This window comes from Accipiter gentilis, chromosome 9 (assembly GCF_929443795.1).
Source record: "Accipiter gentilis chromosome 9, bAccGen1.1, whole genome shotgun sequence".
NCBI lineage: Eukaryota > Metazoa > Chordata > Aves > Accipitriformes > Accipitridae > Astur > Astur gentilis.
Genome location: NC_064888.1, coordinates 12,423,934 through 12,447,260, shown reverse-complemented (window position 1 = coordinate 12,447,260; position 23,327 = coordinate 12,423,934). Strand labels below are relative to the sequence as shown.

The following is a 23,327-nucleotide window of genomic DNA, read 5'->3' as shown; positions in this document are numbered from 1 at the left end:
CTCTGGTTTTTGCAATGTGACTGTTTGCTGGAAAGGAAAATTTAGTTAGATGCCTCCTCATTCCATTGAGAACATGGAGATAAGCAATTTTCTTGTGTGTTGTAACTCAAGTTGCTTACGATCCAAACTTAGTATTTATACAACTGGACTGATGCTGCGTGGTAGCTGAAGTAATGCTCTGGGTCAGATCACTCTTTCCTTTGCTTATGCGGTGACTTGCATGCTAGTGGCCAGCACTAACAGGAAACCACAGCTGCTCTTGTTCACTGCACTGACAGCTGCCGTAACTAAAACAAACCAAACGGGGTACAGGAAATGAGATGGCTGAATACAGATGACTTTGTTGAAAAGTACTTTGGCAGTTCCTACTTAAAATAATGAATCTTTTAAATTATTTAATCAGGTTCTATGAAAGGTGTAAAACCGGTTAAGCTGCTTTTTCATGTGGTTGCTGATGGCCATTTTCATTAATAGGTCAGTTTCAGAAAATAGATACAGCTTATTGAGTTCCTACCTGGTTAGTAGTATGGAAATGATTCCATGTTTGTTAGGCAGCATCTACTGCAGGGATAAAGCTATTAAGTGGTTTTAAAACTTTGTAAAGCCTTTGCATGTTAACCGACTGTCCAATAGGTCTATTATCAATGAAACCAAATGAATCAGAGCTGGGAAACACCCTAACCTTTTGTTTATGCTCACCCAGATTGCCTTAACGATGTCTCAGCTGCTTCGTCAGTTCAGCAAGGTTTTAAAACCATCTTTAGTTCCAGACTAGATTTTGTCTAACTTTCCCTTACATAGGAATTTTGAAAAACTTTTGTCATGCATTACCTCAAAGTTCACTATCTGTATATAAAGACAGATGATTGTTACATTATTTGCTCAGTTGGCATGGAGGTGAATGAATCCGATTTCCTGTGTGGTGCTGCCTTGGCTGGTTAGTGGAAGGAGCTATTCTGCATTACCAAACTTTCCTGTCTTCTGGTTTTGGCTGCTTTTCTTCTGCCTGTCAGGGTTTATCCTTCTTACTTGACTTTTGAGTTCATGTTAATGAGTCTTATTACTGCATAAGATGACATTTACTCATGCTAGCCTTGATGCAGTTTTCCAATTGCAGAAGTCTAAGGCTGATGCTAATCTCAGTGCCCAGTCACCAGATAGCCCCCGTTGTACACATTATCTTGTCTAAGCCTGAATACATACATCATGATGGTAACCTTACTTGCAAAAGAAAAAGCTTTATGTGCAGTAGTTGGACCAGTACAACCCCATGTACTGTCTTGGCTATCCTGACATTGTTTATTCCCCTTTAAGTGGGGGGAAGTAAGAAGTGGTGCTACATGGCATCTTCACTTCAGCAAAGCTCTGTCCTGGTGGTTTTGCTTTAAGTTGTGCATGGATGAAAGTTCTGAGGTCATGTCTTTGGCCTAGGGGCCTTTGAGGGTAAGACATGGAAATGTACCCTAGGGACCATGCAACAGATGGAACTATAACAGACCATCTGTAACCTGAAATAAACCATGGAAACTGATCTAACTTCAAAGGAATACGAGAGTTTTACGGAAAATAATTAGCCTAACTGTGGTAACAACACTTGCAGTGTTATAGCTAAAGCTTATATGAGTGCCTTATTTTCATAGGTTTCTGTCCTCTTATTGTAGCTTACCTGACTTTACAATTAGTACAACAGTGGATATATATTTAAATTGCAAATTGGAAAAAAAAGGGACAAGGAATGGGTGTCCTGTGCTTTTGCTGTCCTTTAATAAACTAGTTGCAATTCTTAGTGAACTGTATCAGGTTTGTGTTTTTACCTCTGATACTCTTGCAGGAGGCTATGCCTTGCTCTTCTGGCTATGAATCTTTTCAGTCTTAGCTTTTTCATATCATCAGCTCGTACCATTTGTGCAGTAGCCAGCTTTGTCCTTGATCTTAAATAGTTGTTTTCCCTTGCTACTGTTGGCTCTTTGTCTATTTATAGAGAGGTCATACCTCTCTCAGCATTGGGCTTTCTGGATAAACACGTGTTGGAGGGGGCGAGGAGGGGAATCTCTGGTGTGATAGTTTCCCTCCTGTTCTCTGGGTCATCCTAGCAGGTACTCTTTGTTGCATGAATTGCAACGGCTCCATCTTGTTAGGAAATAAACTCTTAGGAAGAGAATGGAATTTGCCTGCTTCATGTCAGCACCGTGGTGGCTTATTGTTTTGTAGCTCCTATGGCATTTGGAGTAGCCAGGGCCAACTCGTGTGTTATTTCTGCCTTCTGCACACACCCATGTGTGTGGTATTAATATCTACATGGAAGGAGTGTTACTGCATCTCTGTAGCAGTCCTTGTTACTACAGTGTTGAGTGCAGTTTAATGAGCAGCCTAATCCTTTAGGTAGGGTTGAGGTAGTTCTGTAGGCGAGACTCTGCTTCATGGCCATATTCTAAGTGCATAAATTCAGGTAACATGTGCTTACCTGGTGGTATACTAAATTTGCCATATTTGCATTTAAACCTCAAGCTCTAATGCACCACGCATTATTTTTTAATAGAGAATATTCTTAGCTTTTCTCTGCATGAAATGAAACAAAAGTGTATGTGTATACGTTTAAGTATATTTCAGGTGTAAGTACAGCTTACTAGAAGTATACAAGAAGTGGTATACTGAAGTATTCTGTCTGGTCGAGTACCTTATGGTCACTGAATAGATACTTGTGGTTAAATCAGAATGGTGGGATGTGTCCATAGGGGAATCTCTTTCCTGCCCCAGGTTATAGCTGGCTAATGCTGTGTAGTAAGAGATAAAAATTTTTATCATCTCCTCTCTTGGCAGTTAGTGAATTGAATTTAGGAATGAGTAGTTCTTGTTGCTGATTGGTGTACAATGTTCTTGTTTTTCAGCGCTGAATTACTCATCTTGCTTTGTTAGGTCTGTCTGGAATTTCTTCATCTTCAATAATTATAAATTTGTAATTGTGCTGTTTACTGCACTTTCCACAGGGTTAAATAAGGCTAAATAGTTTCCTTCTAGGGAAGGCTGGATTGTTTTTCTGGATTTAGAAAAATTTACTTGTTCTGAAAGAGCCTAAGGATTGCTTGGAAGATCTGTTCCTGCTGTGTTAGGTGTCAGTGATTATGTAGAGTTTGATAGTATTATAATCAGTCTCACTTGTATACTTCCCAAACTTTGTCTAAATGAAAATATTATACATAATCCAGAGTTAAAACATTAAGGATCTAAGGCATTGCAATAAATGCTGAAGCTGATCTATGGATTTTGCTGAATAGTTTGAACAAGGTGAGCATCTTTACTGAAGCTCCTTTAGACTCTGCATGTAATGTCAGCCTTTGGACAGGGTCAGGCAAGCTGTTAACTCACAGAGCCACTGCAGAATCCAGTGTTGCTAATTGGGACATTAATATGGCTGTAGTCAGTCCTGAAAACTTTCAAAGAAGGTCATGAAATCTGTTTTGTTGAGTACTGTGTGGATAGTGTAGGATAGCTGCTGCCCTGGAACACTTGTTCTGATGAGCAAGCATTTTGCAAATAGAGGTGAGCAGAAATGCACCATCTTAACAAGAATTGTCATCTGTAAAGGACCCAAATTAGTTTCAAAGTTCAAAAGATGATCACAGCTAGAAGAAAACACCAAAGTCAAAGCAGGACAAAAGCCTTGGTTAGATATTAATAATTCAGGCTGAGATGCAAATCTGTTCCATGTTCTGGGGAACTTGAGAGACTTGCTAAGATTTGCAAGGTATTTAGTGCAGGAGGAGTAGTTTACCAAGTGTTTTGCTCTGGGCTGTTACTATGGCAACCGTTTAGTTTTGAGACTTTGAATACTTCACGCTCATTAGTGGTGAGGGCATATGTAGATACTACCATTTAAGATCACTCCACTAGAAGATCAGGAAATAATGACACTAACCTCCCTAAACTGAGGTTTTTAGGCATACTAGAAAGGCAGTAATCATCCTTGAAAAACTGGTGGATCTGTACACCATGTTTTCTAAGGAAGCATAATAAACACAGTGAACATCATGAAACGTGCTGAACTCTGTACAATGGAAAATCTAGTAGGATGTATAGCCAGTTTTCTTTGAAATCAAGATCTTTCTCACATGCCTGTTAGTACACTCCTTGCTACAAACCTGCTGATTAAGATAGTAGCTGACTGCTATTATTATAGAATCAAAAATACAGTCTTACTGATAATTACAACATTGACTTTTATTTAAAAAAAATACTGTTTCAAGTGCTTTGCAACCTCCTTTTGGAAAAGTGAAAATTAATCCATAGCATCTGTCTAAGAAGCTAAGTTTAAATCATTTTACTTTGGCCAAAACAATTATTAGGCTCAGTGCAAGAGGTAACTGGATGAAATATAATATCTCCAAAATACAGATCAAAAAAAGAAGCTTTAAAAGCATAGACAGTGCAATGTGATGAGAAAGCCTTCTCTTTATACTGACCAGTAATGAAACAAAATTAAAATGAAAACATTTCCTCATCTAGAAGGTCTTGTGCATAGAAAAACAGTCTCTCTTAGCATACTGTTTAACTTCTTGGGGTGTGGCAAGGAAAGAGAATTCTCAACTAGAACAAGAATTTGTATGTTTTCCAGTGAAAAGTATTTTCCATGGCAGTGAGTCATACTGTAACTTGAGGCTTTCTTCAAACTATTTTTTTGTAGCTAGTTTGCTGTAAAAGTCACAAGTTTCCAGAGACTTACTCCGTGGGACTTGCCAGAGTTTAAAAAAATTATAATCTTGCTGTGTAGCAGCGACTTTCATTTGCTTATGTATTAAGAATCTTAAAAAATAAAAAATAAAAAATCCCCAGTATTTATCTGTGCATGTGGTCCATTTTTAGACTCAGGCTATTGAATGCATAGTAACACTGCCAAAAGAGCCATACAAATGCGTGGCGATACTCCTGCCAAATTAGGAAGCTGTCAAACTAAATTTCACTGATGTTCAAATAGAATAGAAATTAAGTCTTTTAACTTTGTGCATCCCCTTGCAGATGGAATGTACTGCATTCTCAGATGCCTGCTTCTCATCAGTCCTAACAGCTTAGCACAAATAACTTCCCTGTCAAGAGGTGGGCCTTCTGTAGAGTAATTACAATTCCTGGAAAACAGTAACTGGCTGAATTGTGAAAAGGAATGAAATGTTAGCACATCTTAAACATTATCCACTTGTGCCACAGGAAGGAAGAATCGTCACACCTGTCAGGGAACCTGGAATCCACACCCTGAACTTTTCTTGACACTGTAATGAAAGTTTTTAGCAGATAAGCTGGAGCAAAGTAGCTAGTGGAGTCAGCGCAACTCTCAGAATAGGCTAGTCTCCCACTCATGAAGATAAAGCCAGCAGACAAGCCATTTCAATTAAAGCTGTTTAAAAGGCTAGAAGAGAAGCTAAATCTTGCGGAAAAATAGGAAGTTGTTCAGAAAAGGACAGTTTCAGCCTCAAGTCTAAAAGTTTTCCCTATTCTGGTATATGTACATGGGTGACAAATAGGCATCTCAGCTGAAAGCCTTTCAGTACTTTGTTAGTCTTGGGGCTTTTACCCTATTTCCCCTGGTATGAAAGTTTAATATTTATTACAGTAAAGTTTATAGTAACCCTTGACTACAATACAAGGAAACTAGAGATGTAACAGTTTTGCATATGTGTGAGTCTTCCAGTTAAACTGCTGCTTGCTCACCTTTTCAGATGCCATCTTCCATATGATGTGCAGAAGAGGCTGCTTTCTCCTTTTGTATTTTGCTTCCCTGTTAAAACTGTGCAAAATAGCTATCCCTAACTCCTTAGTCCCCCTGCTGCTTTCCATATGTCAATAAACAACATCTTGTGTGCCTGCAGGAGTATAGTTAGAGCAAAACGGCTTTGTGTATACAACTTGAAGTTTGAATAAATATATGGGTTGAATAAACACACAGTGATCTAGTTCACCTGGGAGTGGAGGGGCAGAGTTCGTTTCTGCCCAGCATAGATTGTGGTTTTAGGCTTGGCTGGCTTGAGCAATGCTCAGATGAGACCTGTCCCCAGACTACTTGCTCAACCAAGAGGGAATGACGTACCCAGGCAGGACAGTCAGTGCTGTAGGTGGTGGTTATTCTTGCTCAGGGCTTGACAGCAGGATAACCACTCCTCTGCAGGATCAGAGTAAGAAGTGTTAAAAAAAACCATGTACATTGTAACTTTGAGTCATCTGTTGGGCTCTGATAGATTCCACTTAAATTTCAAATATTACTTCCTGTGAGGAGGTTCTTGAAAGCACAGGCATTAACACCTTACAGCTACCTCAGTCAGAAACTAGTTTGCTTTTGGAGACCACCCTTCCCCCATATACACACTAAATTTAAATTCTGTTCTGCAGAGGCATGGTACTTTCTTTTACTGATTGAACTCACATAAGAAAGCAGCACTTGGCCCTCAGCTTTGTTTGAGCAGCTCTCAGTTCCTTTGAAACTGGGATTGTTTCCAGAGCATTCAGGAGTGGCTTTCATAGCAGCACAGTGCTTTAGTTTGGATGATGTATGCTGGTCTTTTTTTCACTTCTGAGGACCTGAATATGGTCTTCTCTTTACATAGTAGGAAATTAGTGATACCTTGTCCTAGCATCTGAAGGACACTCTGTGCCTGCTACAAACCACCATGCAACTTGGCACAACCTACAGCCAAGGAATTAGGGAGCAGAGGTGGGGATGATAAATTCTTCATGGCTCTGTTATATGCTTAGTGATGTAGGAGAAGGTTGGATAGAAGCTAACATATAGCTGTAGGGTTTTTTTTTTTGCCGTGGCCACGTGACTTTGGGCACTGTATTGATCTTAAATGTCATATTTAGGCTTCTGTAGTTCTGTATATGTGCCCTGTCAGTTTGGTTAAGTATTTTCTACTCTGCAACTACCTCCAGAATATATGAATTTTAACTTTGAGTTCAGTCAATTTATTGGGCAGCTACAACCCATTTTTTAGAAGACTTTTAAGAGTCAGGCAGGTGACAGATCTCCCTACCTTTGTGTGATCATTTTCCACTTAGTTTTGAACTGCCTTGAAGGCCAGGATCACCCATTTTGCATCCACGCCCTCTTTTGGACCACAACAATTTGAATTTGTATCTGGACTGTGTGTCAGCACATGCTTGCAGTTCTGCTGAATGACTCAAGCAGGGCATGCTGGTGTGGGCTGGCTTCCACGGGGGTGCGGGATGGGTGGCCTGGTCACACAAGTTTGCTGGGGTAGAGTTATTCCATCAAAATGTTTTGAACAAATTTGAACTAGCGGAGTGGCTTGCTTTCTGTTATGTGGCTGTGCCTAGCAGCCAGAGCCCTGAAGCTACATATGGTTTTATTGGACCAAAGCCAGTGTATTGCAAGTCTCACAACTTAGCAGGAGTTTGCATTACTCTAGCAAAAAGATCTTGATTATAACCTGTACTAATAAGTTATGTTCAGGAAAAAGGTTCATCTTCTATATACAATGAATGAAGTCCAAACCTAAAGATCTTATGGAATGCTGATGAGCTTTATCAGCCTCTTGAAAACTCTACCTCTAGTTACCTATCAGCTTGGCTTATCTTCCTCCCAAAGAATACTCACTTCTGTTTCAAGGTTGAGTGCTGCTGTTAAACTACTTAATAGAGAGTTACTGAAGTCTTGAATTTCTACTAGGTTAAGGATGGATATTTAAGTAGGAGAATGGGGAATTGTTCTTTAAGTCTTAAAGCAAATAAGTTGATAAATTACATACTTGCATGTTACAGATGGCTGGAGTAGAATCAGTCTTCCCAATTTATAAATACCTATGAAGTTGTTCAGTGAATTCCTTTTTTTCTCATGTGTCTTTTGCAGGTATTCGTTATAGTTTGGATGTTAGTGTGGATGAAGTGAAAGCCTTAGCATCTCTAATGACATACAAATGTGCTGTGGTTGGTAAGTGATAGTTTTTCAAGCAAGGATACAATCTTTAATTTCAATCAGTACTAATGTAATTTACAGAAAAAACTTCTAAAGGATTCATTTAAGTTTTAGACATTAATCTCTGACTAAAATCTGTAGCAAGATGGGAAAAATATATAGTGACCAAAATAATAATACATATTCCCTCTTCTGTTACTGTAGATACTTGAATAAAGTTGCATTTTCATTTGAAAAGTCCAAATTCTGCTAGTTACCCCCTCCCGTAAAAGTACTGTGTCTTGAACTCAAATCAAAGTATGACAAACTTGGATTAGGAGGGGGCTAATTTTAGGGGGAACAGATGGAGGCTGTAAAGGATTCAGGCAGGGGAGCTGTGTAGAGTTAAGGATAAAATTCCTGTATGGGTTATAAAGAAGTATAATTCATACACAGTTGCTAAATTGTAGGGGAGTTTGGAGATAATCTGCACATTATGTGTAAGAAAACAAAATACCTTCTTAAAGTATATAGAGACACTTCACTTAGGACTTCCAAAATAAAATTTTTGAGCTAAACCAGTAAAATATAAATTGTAAAACTTATTGCTTCTGCAAGTGCCAAGTGCAAGAGCGTGAATCATAGAAAATTTAAATCATGAATGTTTGAGTTTCAAAGACCATTTTCAAGCCGCCCTTGAAAGATTTCCCATTTTTATAGGAGTACCTAGATCAGATTATAGTTTACACTTGTGAAGCCCTAAATGTGGCAAAGCCAAATTCACTGCTAAAATCAAAGATATAATTACTCACACATATTACTGATGTGTTCTGCCTTTGTTGTTGAAAAAGTAAAATGATTTTCCTTTGCATTTTTGTAGATGTGCCATTTGGTGGGGCAAAGGCTGGTGTCAAGATCAATCCCAAGAACTACACAGTAAGCTTAATCATAGATAAAAATTTGGTTAACTGCAGTACTGAAGCCAGCCAGTTAAGAAAGCTCTTCTAAGGGCGTTATTGACCACTTAAAACTTCCTGCCACTTCTGCCTCTATAAAGGCTGAATTTAGCTTGTGCATGCAATAGGTAGGAAAAGAATTTTTTAAAGATCTGTGTTTCAGAGGTGGAATACTTCAATTATTTAATTTATTACTTTTTTCTTGAAGTCAGGAGACTACAAATAATTTGGAACCTGAAAAGTTTTTAAGTTGATACTGTTAAAAAAGGCTTAAATTAAATTACTCTTAGAAAAAAGTTAATGGTTTTGTTTATTTTGACAAATAGTTTTATGCTCCATTAAACCTTTCTATGCAGTGTTCCAGTGTGAATAATAACTAACTTGGCTTATAACAGGTTTACTGCAGGCTTGCCTTCTTCCCCTAATTAAAATAACTGATACAGAAAGGAATACTAGAATATGTAACAGATATTCTAAGCTTGAAACTCCTGTAAGGATTTATGTGAAGTTGTTCAACTGTGTTGATTACACAACCGGCAGGCCAGCTATTGCTGGTGCTCGTTATAAATCTCTCACATAGGATATCAGATTTGTTTGCTGGAAATCTCTGCTACAAGCACAGCTGGTTCTTCCTGTGCCACACTCCCAACTTGTTGTGGATCAGAATGTACGGAAAGAAAGCTGAATGTTTGCTTGTGCTGCCTGAATACCAAGGGTCTGTTAGGGAGTGGCATATAAATTATATAAATATAATCCTAAAAGAAAATGTCATCTGTTTATGCTTGGGCATAAGTCCTAGCAAATAGTCACAAAACCAAAATAAACACTAATGATTTCTTGTGATATTTATTGCATTTTCTCTGTAGGACAATGAATTGGAAAAGATCACAAGAAGGTTTACCATGGAGCTGGCAAAAAAGGGCTTTATTGGTATGTTGTGCAATTTTACCATTAAAATTTAGGAACCTGATTTATTGTGCATTGGCAGCGTCCACTAGATAGTATCCTTAAATAATACTATTTTTGCGAGCTGTAAATAATTTGGGTATAGAACTTTCAGCAAAGAGCCACAAAGAATCGAGTCATTGCATCTCAGTGCATTTTAAAGGGAACTGTGTGTAAACTTTTTTCTGTTGGCCGTTCTGCTATGTAAAGCCACAAAAGCTGAGCTCACAGGATCCAAAATGAATCACATTTCTCTTAGAGGTAGATATTGTGACCAAGTCTGTTGCAATTTTAATCTCCAATATCAAACTCTTCACTGTTACTGTTTCCTGTAGTCTCAGTTGAGGCTTTTGGCAGATATCTGAGGAAACAGAGGAAGGAAATAGAAGATCCACCCCAGAGAAAGTTGATGGCTTCACCCATGGCAACCACAGGCTGCAAGAGAAGCATAGGCAAGAAGCATAGATGCCTGTTGTAACAGAACCTCAGCTTCTGTAATGTTAGTAGGTGTTTCATTCAGACTCTAAATCCTGAGTTGTTCTGGTAGCTTGCTGTCTGGAGTTGCTATCTGGAAGTCTCCTCTGGAGAAAGCTGAATGTTACTAGCTCAACTTGTAATTAAATGGAGGATCTTTACCTGGAGGAGGTTCTTATTCAAGTGAACAATAAGGCATGTAACTAGTTAAAGGTCTGTCATGTATTCCTGATGTCTAACTGCCCCTGGGAATGTATATCCGTTTATCTGCATTTTCTTGCTCTTCAGCCAGAGTGTTTCTCATCTGAATTAAGTTTCTGTATAAACACACTTATTGATGTTACATGTGATTAGGGTAATACTCTACACTATGTCACCTATAGTGATTGTTAGTCCAGTGACAATTAAAATGGTTTGATTAAATTCGTCTTCCTTTTTGTCTCTGTGGTTGGCGCTACCCAGATTTCACAAACCTTTTAAAAAGACTTTGAAAAAATTGGTAGATGCAGAGTTGTGTTTAAAATCTTGCTGAGCAAGTCCCTCTGATCTTAAATAGGCTGGGCAAATGCTATTTTTAGTTACCTAGAAAAAACAGAATTTGGTTTTATTGTAACAGATGTGTGAAAGTTCTTTCAAAGGTTTATTTCATGAAGAAAGATGTAATGTGTCTTTCTTGAAGTCAGCGGTAAAATCGAATGCATGTGCTACGTGAATAGGAACAGCCTATCTTCAATTTTTAAACTCATCCAAGAACAAAAAAGGAAATTTTAATGCAAAAAAACCAAACCAAACCCATCATGGTATGTAGAAATCATACGTAGATAGCGCCCTTCCTGTTGTTACAGCAATGATTGTCAAAAAAAACAGAAAAAAAAGAAAAAAAGAAAAAAGCTTTTCATGCATGATCTTACTCTGACTTTTTTTTTTATTGACAAACTGACTTTCATTTTCCTGATTGGCTTGTGTGAAAGATTGGAGGTTTTGACAGTATTGTACAAATGTGTGACACGGCATCTAAAACTGAATTGAATCCAGAAGAATCTGTTGCTCGCATAATAAACTGAGGATTAAACAGGAAAACAATTCTTCTCTGCCAAGGCCTGCACAGTTCCCAAGGGAATAATGGTTGAAGATAACTGTTCATGTTTGGTCCTTAAAATCTGTTCTTACTGTTGCCAACAGGACCTGGTGTTGATGTGCCTGCTCCTGATATGAGCACAGGGGAGAGGGAGATGTCCTGGATTGCCGACACCTATGCCAGTACCATAGGACACTATGTAAGTTTTGAGCAGAGGCTTTGAAGTAGAAAAACTTCTTGGTCTTTGCAGAACTCCTTCTATCTAGAAATTTATTACCATGCTGCTTAATCATATAATTTTATTTAATTATGTGGCTCTAAATAGATTCTTGCAAACTGTAACAACTTAACTGGTGTGAGGTTTTTAGGGTACAGTTAAGGAAAAATAGCTTTAAGGTTAATGTTTTTATACTAGGCTTAAATTAAGTTTGCCTGATACAATACTGACTGCAACTGTTCAGCAAAAAGAAAATAGACTGTTTTTAAAGGTCTCATACTTAGTCTAAAATTGGTTTCTATTTCTACCATTTCCCTCTGTTTTTCATTAGTACTATAATTACTAATTTAAAGTTGTTAAACAACTAGTTCATAGTAGTTGGTATAGTCTTAAAGCGCTGAAATCTTTCTGTTTCAGACTACTGAATTCACAAGTGTTATTAAATAAATGCTCATGGTTTTGTGCATTCAAGAGACCGTGTAAATTAAATTTGGACTATTGCTATAACCTGTAAAAGTATTAAAGTTCTCTGTGGTCCCCTATAAGTAGCAAGTAGTCAGTGTAGACTTCAGCAAATTCTCCAAAATGTAAAGCAAAAGGACACTGATACAATTTATTGACCAGAAGGCAATAAAAAGAATAAAGTTTTTAAAAATTAGTTTTTAATTATAGCCCTTAATTTGTCCTTTGTCCTTAAGTTGCTGGGGCTATTTGTACCGGTTTTGACTGTACCAAAACCAAGACTGTTGACCAAACACTTTTGTTGTATACTTTTGACAGGTTGGATGAAAGAAAAATATATTATTACTTAATTTTGTTGTGTTGGTTGTTTGTACATGGAAGAGAGAATGGTAGCCATAGTGGAACTTATGAGCTATTGCGGAGAATGACCAGGTATAGAGAAGGAAGGCGAGAACTCTGACAAGGCTGTAAAAAGTGGAATAATCTATCAAAACCAGTTTGCAGAGGAAAGTGTTTCAGATAACTATCTGGTTGAGACACCAAGAACAAAAATAAAGGTGATTAAGGAATACAGAAAATCGCCATTGAACAGAAGTGAAACTAACCCATAATTCAGAAAACAGATGGAAGCTATGCAATGGACTACATTCAGTTGAGTGGAAAGATAACTCTTCGGTGAGAGGGATCTGTTTGAGAAATATACAGAACTGATGAGTCAGTGTGGTTGCACGCAGATGTGTTCAGGGATCTTGAAATGAAAAGGAAAAGTCAAATAACAGATATAAACAGATAGGAGAAGTCTGCTCGAAACCTGACATAGAGAGCCAGGAAGCTGGAGAGACAAGGAGAATATTACCACAGTGTGGAAAGGGGTTAAGAAACGAGCGAAAGTTCAGTGTCTGAACTTTGCCAACTAAGTTCATAGACTATTAGTGCTAATACAGAATTCTTTAATGCTAGCCATAAGCCATTTTACAAGCTTCTCATTAAAAGCCATGGTCTTTCTTTTTGGACCAAGATGTGTTAAACGTTTTTTTGATTGACTTAAAATCAAAGTTTTTAGGACTTTGACATCGACGGTGGTTTTGTATATGTGACTTTTGAGAAGACCCGGACCTGCCCTCACCTCGTGCTCTGTTTTCTTGCCAAACCATGCAAGTCTTTAATAACTACCGTGTTAACTGTTCCAGAAAATCCATCTTAAGTTGCTGGATCACTGAATTATATATGGCTAAAGTTTTTGATTAAATTCATCCTTTCCACTCTTCTGTACTTCCTGACACATCTAACTGACTTTTGGGAGACGCAAAGGGACTTTAATAAATACATTCTTATGTATGGTGGGAGGCTGTATTTCTTAAAGTATTTATAAAACATACTTCCTCATTTGTGAATGCATGAAGGCTAAAATGTAGTTTCAGTCTGAAACAGAATGAAAACATAAAAAGACATCAAGGCGCCAGGCCAAGTTTTTCCTAGCAAAACACCACCACAGATCTTGTTTGCAGTTGATATGCCACCAGAGGGAGCATACAGCTTAATGAGAGCAATGCGGCTATATTTTGGGAAACTGAATTAGGAATTTTGTGGCAAGCCCAGCATTGCTTTTACTGTTTATTAAAGGGGGGTTATCTTTGGCTTTATATATTAACTCACTATCATTTTCAAACAATGAATGGTTTTTGTTTCCATTATGGCTCTAGTCATCTCCTGCCATTCTGCCTCCACTTACTTTTGTCTGCTCCTTTCCTTCCTCTCACCCAGCGTCTTGCACTCATGCCACAGGCATGCAAATGCATCTGGCACAAGCAATGGAGAGGAGGGAGCCTCCCAGTGAATATGCGGCTGCTGGAACAGAAACCCATCCGGCTGCTGGCAGACTTATTTCAGTGGATTCCCTTTCATCCCTCCTCTTTCACTGATGTTGGAGGCCAAGCCACTGTGTGACTATGCTCCCAGGGTGTGGGAGCATGGGAATCAGTGGTGACAGAAGAGGGAGGCCCAAACAGTGTCTAGTTTGGAAGAAGTTTTTTCAAGTTATTAATTACAATTTGAAAAATTAACTCTGGTTTTAAACAGTCTATTCTATCTTGGCTACCTGTGTAGCATATGAAAAATACAAATTTATTGCCACCAAATTAAGGATAGAGGCTTGATTGTACGTATTTCTTTTCTGAATAAAAGTAGTAAATACTTACCTAATTTTTCCCATACGACCTTTGTATGGTAGATTTTCCTGAGATCAAACATCCCTGTGTTCTGACAACAGGAAGATATTAGGCCTGTATTGTCATTTCAGAATAACTGAATTTGGTATAAAGGAACGCTAAACACTATTTAAAGATGATTAAAAACCAGTCCAAGGATATGTCTAAGCCCTTTTAAAGATTAAAATGTCAAGAATAATGGTGGAAATTATGGCTGTAGTAGGAGCTCATTTTGAGAAACATATCCCTCAAAGCTTTTTGATTTGTGAAAGATCTGCTCGTTGCTAACAGAGCAAAATGCATGTCACCATAATTAACTAACCACAGACTGAAGTTAACATATACACTAAAACACAACAAAAAATTGCAGAGCATATCCAATATCGCATTATGCAACTTTCCTGACATATACTAGAGTACTTCTGAGAAGGCGTTCACACAAAGTGAGGAAGGAAATCATCTTTACAAACTAAATGTATATAAAGTATATCATGTTCTGACTCTTAACTCCTGTTTTTCCCTTATCTCTAAAGTGTACAAAACTTCTTGTTCCAGCTGTTCTTTGATTAATTCAATAGCTCACAAGTCCTTCACTGTTTTACAGGATATTAACGCACATGCATGTGTAACTGGTAAACCCATCAGCCAGGGTGGGATCCATGGACGTATATCTGCAACTGGTCGTGGTCTCTTCCATGGAATTGAAAATTTCATCAATGAAGCATCATATATGAGTATATTAGGAATGACTCCTGGATTTGGGGATAAAACATTTGCTGTTCAGGTAACTTTTTTCTTTCAACTGTAGAGAAAAAGTAGTAAACAAACTTCCAGTTGAGCTGCTTTTAAAAGGGGCTGTAGCAATAAATCCTGTTACGGTTTTATGACTTCCAACTAAACCTTTACTCTCAAACTTTAGAAACACTTTTCAAGCAACATAGGTGCCCTTTATTTTGGACTGTTTTTTAATAACTGAACTTTTGATTGCACTCTAGAGTCTTTATAAAGATAGGCTGCAAAGAACAAAGTGAAATACCATTACAGGAGTTCTTTAAACTAAGGCACTGCACACTTTTCAGTGAGCTGTGACACTGTTTCTGCCTACACAAGATTTGTTGCACTGTTTTGTAATAAAAAAATTCACGGAGAGAAGGAATTAGGGGTTATGTTCTTGTTCCACTATGGAATGAGCAGTTGGCAAAGTAGGAACCAATACCTTATCCTAGATTTGTAGGGTTGTATATACGTTTTTGGTGTTCATAAGACTTCAGGATTTATGTAGTTGAATTTTGAAGGGTTTGGTGCTCAGTAATATGCATTATCACCCTTTAAATCTTGAAGAAATAACTTGTTCTGGTCAGCTTTGAAAAGTATGTGAAACAGAGGGTTTGAGGGATTGCTTTGTTTCTTTGTTTTCAGTACCAGTGCCCTGGTTGTTAGAAATAGCAGAGTAATTGTAACCTCCAGGTTCTCCTCTAGTTAACCTGTGGGCTGAAGCAAACATCTCTGCCCTGCACAGACCCAGCAGCACACTCATCTCCCTGCACTTCGGCATTTTCATGCCTGGCAGAGGGCTAACCAACAGGCACTTCAGCATAACTTATACTGAAAACATGGCCATAAGAATAGATGAAGATTTTTTTAGGAAAACAAGGATACAGCATTGCAAAGAGACCTAATGCATGACAAACCGTTGTATTGAAGTTTACTTCTCATATATAAACAAAAATCCTAAATAATTGGAGCTATGCTACAGAGGAGTTTAATGTTCAGCTATTTTTCCAGCATAGAATCTTACTACAGACTTTTTACGTGGATCACGTGACCTTTTGGTGTGCCCTGTGTGTTCCTTTACTTCCAGAATGTTGAGTAATAGCCTGGAATTAAGTTTTCTACACCTGCAAGGATGTAAAATATGCTAATGGAATGCAAGATTATCTAAATTTAAATTTAGGCAATCTGTTTTGTAAAGGACCACTTCAGAAATACATTATAGAAATTACATAGCTTCCTACTAGTTTGTATTTTTTAATGTGAAGAATTAATTATATTCTTGTTCAGTGCTTTCCATTATGGGATGGTTTTACGCTTGTAAGGCTTCCTTACCGAAGTTAAATGAGAATATTTCTTGGCCTGCAAATGTTAGTCAAACCTTTGAATAGTCATAGAAAAATCCATGAATCCCTATAAGACAGTGTCCATTATAAAATAGATACACATAACATTCCTATGTTGATAAATGTCATAGTTGACACTTTCATAGTAGCATTAGCGCTTCCCTTCTGTATTTCCAGCATAAAAAACTTAGCACAACTGTACATTGCTGGCTACAATGCACAATTTCTACAATGGTACTCAGGCTAGAATAGAATGCATGTAGATTTCTTCCATCTCTCCTATAAACATCATCTAATGACAAGATTTGCCAATAAATGAACTATTTAAAACTATTCAAAACTATATAATCCTTAGCAGTAATCATCATTTTAGCTGAAGGGTTAATTGCTTTCCCCTTGCTCTTTCCACCTTCAGGGATTTGGTAACGTGGGCTTGCATTCTATGAGATACTTGCATCGTTTTGGAGCAAAATGCGTTGCTGTTGGAGAGTTTAATGGTTCTATCTGGAATCCTGATGGGATTGATCCAAAGGAACTAGAAGATTACAAATTGGTATGAAACTTAATTGAGCAGAAAGAGTCATTTTTGTCAGCTTTGCAAGTACGCGTGATGACTGTAGACTGGTGTTAATTTGTGATATTTAAATCATGCTGTAATTAGTACTTAGAAAATGGCTTAGGAATGTTGATTCTTCTGGCTTTCTCCTTATCCCCAATATGAATGCAGGTGGTACTTTTTTTACCCTTTGACCTGACTCTCAGAAAAATGGCAAGGGCTTGCATGTGTGCAGGCTAATTACTTTGGTTTCAGAATTGGAGTTCATGGTTATTTTGCCTTTCTTATGACTAAACTAGGAAGGGTGTCTCAGGGAACCAGGGCAAGGAGGTTCCTGAAGGATTCCTGACTGAGAATCCCAAGCAAATGGACATTTAAGACTTCAAAGTACGCTTTTGCGGCTTCTTACCTATTTCATGTTTCTGAAAAAATGAAAGTGTCTCTGGCAGCGTGACTTGAATATGTAGTCTATAATGAAAACTGGATATGGTCTTTTTATTTCAGTTTACAAGTGCAGCAGACTCGAGGGGACAGTTCACAGGCATGAAAGTACGATCTTCTACTTAAGAGTTTTTAAGGGGCTTATTTGATGTGTCTTCTTTTACACAGGGAGTATTTGAATGTCTTTATCACCTCCTTTCTCAAAAGAATGAAAAGATTCGGTTACTAAACAAAGGCTATCATTGTAGTACTAAATTTTAAAATGGTACTTCTGAATCTTATGCAACTTATCCTGTGTGTAGCAGGCTGATGGTCATTTCAGTTGTTTGAAAACTATTGCATTTGCCATGTATTTTAAGAGTTGAGAGGGATGTTCTTGTTTTTTTATTTTAAATACTCCAGAGCCCAAAGTGTTATCAATGTCTTTGGCCACAGAGTAGTTATGCATCAGTCATGGGAACTTTGACTGTTATCCAAGCTTTGTAGCTTGCCTTTTATGCCTAGTCTAAGTAAAGATAGGAATTATGTTACATGCTGTCTTTCTAGTAATGTTGCTTCTCCATTCTTTCTTTTTTGAAAGTTAGAAGAAGGGAAGTCATACGAGTACACACACACTAAAAACACCCCGGTTTGTTTTCTTCAAACAGCAACACGGGACAATCATGGGCTTCCCTAAAGCACAGACACTTGAGGGCAGTATTCTAGAAACAGACTGTGACATTCTCATCCCTGCTGCTAGCGAGAAGCAGTTGACTAAGGCCAACGCTCACAAGGTTAAAGCAAAAGTAAGTTGGAGAGTTCAAATGTAAATGAAAAATGGAGAAGGCCTGTTTAAATACTAGTATTCAATAATTAGCATGGATGAAAACAAACATATACCTCTGAGTTACCCTGCTGTGATTCCTTTCAGATTATTGCTGAAGGTGCCAATGGGCCTACGACTCCAGAAGCTGACAGAATCTTCTTGGAGCGGAATATCATGGTTATCCCTGTAAGGTTCTATTATGACCTTTGATTTTCATTACAAGGGTAATATTTCTATGAACTGTAGCAAGAGGTTATTTATTGAAGGTTTTTATTATTAGCCATTCATTCTCTTAGAGTGTTTAACAACTGATGTCTAGGAAATGGGTGTCAGTGTTCCTTAAGATTGCTTGTAATTACTTAAAGATCTCATTGCAACTGTAAATGACCAAAGATGACTATTACATGAAGGCTACGTATTCAGAAGAGAGAACAATCCACAACTAATTCTTAAATCTGTAGGTTTGCATTTTGGAGTATTAGCTGACATTTGCTCAACTAAATAGTCCACTAAGCAAAGGAAGAAGGCAGAGTAAATACACTCGCCAATTTCTTTGTAAACTTTGTGTCTCTGGGTGATGCTGTGACAGGACTGTGTATTGTAGATTGTGTAGAGTAAATGTTGCCTAAAGTGATAATCTGAAAGAATAAGACCTATCCAGGTATAATGATACTCTCTTCCCAGAGAAAGGGTGTCCTGATCAAGTGATATTACTTAAAAGAGTGGCTGAGAGTAAAGTGTATGAATAAAGAATGCCCTAATTTTCTTGATTAAAAACTTGTGCTAAAATAAGAGAAAGTAGTCCATCAAGCACATGTGAACTTCCTGTCTTCTATAGTCAAGTCTTCCTTTAAATCAGTAGAAGTAATTCCTGGAGTGCAGAAGAGGGTAAGTGTTGTCGTGTAAGAGTAACAACTGGATTGTCCTCTGTACTGCAGTTTAAACTAGTACTTCATACATAATACTTCTGCTTGCTTTGGCTTAATACTTTGTCATGACTTTGTCACATGGACACAATTCAAGACATTTACTATTTCTGTGCAGGATCTTTACCTGAATGCTGGTGGTGTAACAGTATCCTATTTTGAATGGCTGAAAAACCTGAACCACGTCAGTTATGGCCGCTTGACTTTTAAATATGAAAGAGATTCAAACTACCACTTGCTCAGTAAGTGCTCAGTTCCACTTTTGCTCACTTTTTAATTAATAGATAGGACTAGCAAACGCCAAATGTGGGAGAAATGAATGCAGAACTATTTTAAATTCACCGTGACTTCCCACAAGTCTATTATTGCTGCATACTGAAGAGTAGGAAAGATTTGGTAAGTTAACTGACTTGCAACTCTAATGACTTAAGTTAAATGCATACTTTTTTCAGTTATCTTTTAATTCATAAAGTGATGCTTTCCTCAGTTTTGTGAAAATACTGTGTGAAGTACACTTATGTGAAATATTTATTACTTAATAAACATGTTTCAGCTGTACAGTTGGTATTTGAGAAGTATTCAGAGTTTGAGTGGGTAATGTTGTTCTGCACATAAAACAATAGAGGATTTCTATAAAGGGCAATAATATAATTGCTACAGGTGCTGTAAAAATCTGCTTATGGCCTACAGCTTCACTTAGGGTCATTCTGTGCTTCCCAGTTTCTGGGCCAGAATACCAATTACATGGAGAGAAGAAGCTTAATGGAAAAGAACTGCAGGATATTGCTCCATTTTAAATAATGTTCTGTAGAAAATGTATGAGAATCTTGGGACATTAGACTTGACAAAACATATGTGTGATGATTTTAATATAAACTTTTCTCATAAATTACACCTTTCAAGGTGTTTCTAAAGTGGTTGAGGGTTATGGCAGTTCTAATTTAAATCCCTTAACTTCAAGATTGTGGCACCTGAAATACTCTGTGAAGTTGTTTAGGAAATGATACTAATTAAATTTCAAGAATTAAGTTTAAGTAAATATCAATTCACAATACCAAAGCACTTTTCATGTCCTAAGGAAAAAACTAAAATTCCACATGAGCTTTTTTCTTAGCAAGTGGTGTATATGCAAAGTGGAATAGGATACTTGATTTCTTTAAGTTCAAGAGATATTTTGTCTAATGCTATCCGTCAAGTTAGGAAAATTAATCCAGATTGCTGTATCAGCTTTATAAGGTTAGTGAAGTGGGATCGGTAAATCCACAGTTGCCTGCCATGTGACTGTACTATGGCAATATTACTATTAATATTGGAGGCATTCACCTATAAAAACAGAAAAATCAACATCTTTCCTTTTTCTTCGAAGACAAAAATAAGATGACTCCCTTTGCCCCCAGTCCCTATAGTCTGCATTTCATACTACTGAATGCTGAAAGTCCTGGGGTCAACTCATTTGTTAGGGAGCTCATTCCTTTCCTTATCAGTTACCTTGCCTCTGCTTTTTTTTTCCTTTCTAGTGTCTGTCCAGGAAAGCTTGGAAAGAAAATTTGGGAAACATGGTGGAACTATTCCAGTTGTGCCTACAGCAGAATTTCAAGACAGGATATCAGTAAGCAGTTGCTGCTGGTTTTTTTACTGTTAATGTAGCTGTATTCTGATATTATAACTGCAATCTAAATTTTACCATTGTAGCTATCATGGAGGTTTTTGCCCCAAGCAAGGCATTAGTACAATAGCAAACAAATGATCTGAACTGCTTAGGAATACTGGAAGTAAGCTGTTTTTTCTTTCTTTTACTTGAGCCCATGCAAAATACCTCCAATATTGTTAAAAAGCTACAGTTTTAATACAGATACATTTTGTATTTGTAACTAGTGTTAGATTGGATATTGCTGTTCATATACTGGAGTTTTTTAGAGCAACAGACTATCTCCATTGTTTAGACAAACCATGTGAGGTTTATTTTTTTTACCGTGGAGGGTGCAGGGAATGATTCTTTTTGCAGGCCATTAAGGAAAACTTAACCTGTGTTTTTTCTTGATGATTTTGTTTGCTGTGAAATACTAGATATTTCTGCTGGCTAACCTGATAAATACATAGATTCCATGACTTCTCTGAACCCTGGCTATCAAAGTCCATGGAGTGCTTGTGGTGGGAAATACTGCCTCAAACATTACCAGAATTTGTTTTGGAAATCTTGTTGATATAGTTTGCCCGGATTTCCAGACAACTTTCAACAAGATCCCACAAAACGGACAGTTTGATGTGCTGTTTCTGTAACTCCGGGGTAATATAGACAAGAGCTGGGTGAAAAATTGTAGAATGTTCTTCTAAGACTGAATTAATGGGCAAAGAAATGTCAGGTAAAAGTCATTGTTATCTAATGTGTAGCAATACATGGGGGGGAAATTTTCATATAAAATAATGGGTTGTGAGCTCATCCATTTGCATTCAAGTGGAGTATCTGGAGGTAATGACAAAATACACACTTAGAAATTCATAGCAGTCAAAAAGCAAATCCAGTGTTAGAAATTGTTCTGAAGGAAAAGAATAAGACTGACTAATGATGCCACAATATAAATGGAGAGTGTGTCTGCCTTCTGAATACTGCATGCAGGTTATGTCTCTGTATCTTCAAACATTGTAGATGTGGAAAAAGCTCAGAGCAAGATCACAAGAATAATCAAAGATATGGAAGCTTCTTCTACATGGAACAATGAACTAACCTAGGTCCTATTGGCCTGAACTAGTCCTGGGGTGGAGATAGTATTCTCTAGAATGAGTGCTGTGAAAATGGATGGGTAAGGATAGATTGTTCACTGGAAGGAATGGTGAAAGAGGATGAGATGCATTCAAACCAACCCAGCAGAGTGAGGTGCAGAATGAAGAACATGGGATGGTTCCTAGCACAGCAGACAGTTAAGATGTGCGGTGCTCTGCCAAGGGATGTATGGAAGCTAAAAGGGTTGATCGTTTTGTTTTCAAACACAAGTTCAGGAGGAGATGGGACAAATGATTGGGGGAAAAACTCCACTGAGTTATGAAAAACATTAAAATCATGCTTCCTCAGGCAGAAATCAGAGGAAGTGCATGTAAACTTGGACCACTGTCAGACGATAGAAATAGACTTTAGCCTGATCTGGTATGATGCTAGTGTTTCCATAAATGTTAGGCTAAATGAATAGCATGGTACGTAGGTTCTGTGGCTTTAAGCGATTGCTGTGATCTCTTAAACACAAGCCATAGGAACTGGCCTAGTAATTTCTACATGCAGCCCCAATTGGTATTTGAGGAAAGCATGTATTTTGTGAAGCCAGGTGTCAAATTATTAGTAAATTACAGCAGTCAGGATGATGGAACATTGAAGCTGATCCTCAGTCATCCTAATTCAGGCTATCTTCAATTACTTATTGTTCTGTGTATTTAAATTTTAATGGGAACTCTAGAGTTTCCCATTTAAAGTTACTCTAGAGTTGCTCAGGGCTAATACAATGGTGAGTATATGAATTGGGGATCCATGCCCTTCCTAAAATCTGATTGTCTTCAAAACAATTGCAAGTAGCTTCTATAGGTTATTGACTCTTGGTAGCTTTTTTGTTTAACATTTACTGTGTATTTTGAAGGCTGAAAACAGTAGTTACAACATCAATAAAAAAATGCTAGCATCATGCACCTAGAAGCTAGGCACGTAAAAGACTTCAGTGATTACGTCTGAGGTTTTAGAATTGGAGTGACCATAATTAGCTCTTCAAGTAACACAGTAAAGGTGATTTAAATTCTTACACCAGTCATTAGAAGAAAATGAGTGAGCAAGCTTCAGTAATTATGGGAATCCAACATGTCATTGTCCCTAATAGAGAGAACTAGTACCTTTTTGTGTTCTGGATTAAACCCTAATTTTATTCCCTGTTGTTGCAGGGTGCGTCTGAGAAAGATATTGTCCACTCTGGGTTGGCTTATACAATGGAGCGTTCTGCCCGGGTAAGTATTGCATTAGTAAATATATTTATAGTAAAAAGAACTTACATGGGTTTGTGACAGTTTTTGAATGGGTTGTACAGAATTTCTCTGTAATTAAAGGAGTGATAAATAGTTAATGATAATGGAAGTCACTGTATGAGGTGTTTCTGCTCTGTGCTGGGATGGCCGACTTTAACTGGGTATAGTAAACATCAGAGACTAATACATGAAACCAGAAAGTATTTTCTAGTAGAAGCTGTAGCAATTAGAAACTTTTTAGTTGTCC

General features: G+C 37.6%; 2 protein-coding genes across 3 annotated transcripts in view; one reads left to right on the top strand and one right to left on the bottom strand.

Moving 5' to 3' along the window:
* Positions 1-23,327, bottom strand: part of SHLD2 (shieldin complex subunit 2) — a 104,168-nt gene that overhangs the window by 49,193 nt on the left and 31,648 nt on the right. The gene's annotated exons all lie outside the window — the stretch shown is intronic.
* Positions 1-23,327, top strand: part of GLUD1 (glutamate dehydrogenase 1) — a 29,990-nt gene that overhangs the window by 4,608 nt on the left and 2,055 nt on the right. Inside the window, exons 2-12 of one of the 2 annotated variants that reach the window (XM_049810114.1) lie at positions 7,853-7,933; positions 8,778-8,833; positions 9,720-9,783; positions 11,455-11,549; positions 14,841-15,020; positions 16,769-16,906; positions 17,998-18,135; positions 18,261-18,341; positions 19,200-19,323; positions 20,599-20,690; positions 23,000-23,062. In XM_049810114.1, the coding sequence (XP_049666071.1) occupies positions 7,853-7,933; positions 8,778-8,833; positions 9,720-9,783; positions 11,455-11,549; positions 14,841-15,020; positions 16,769-16,906; positions 17,998-18,135; positions 18,261-18,341; positions 19,200-19,323; positions 20,599-20,690; positions 23,000-23,062 (1,112 nt within the window). The remainder of the gene's footprint in view (positions 1-7,852; positions 7,934-8,777; positions 8,834-9,719; positions 9,784-11,454; positions 11,550-14,840; positions 15,021-16,768; positions 16,907-17,997; positions 18,136-18,260; positions 18,342-19,199; positions 19,324-20,598; positions 20,691-22,999; positions 23,063-23,327) is intronic. The other variant, XM_049810115.1, reaches the window with a different exon arrangement.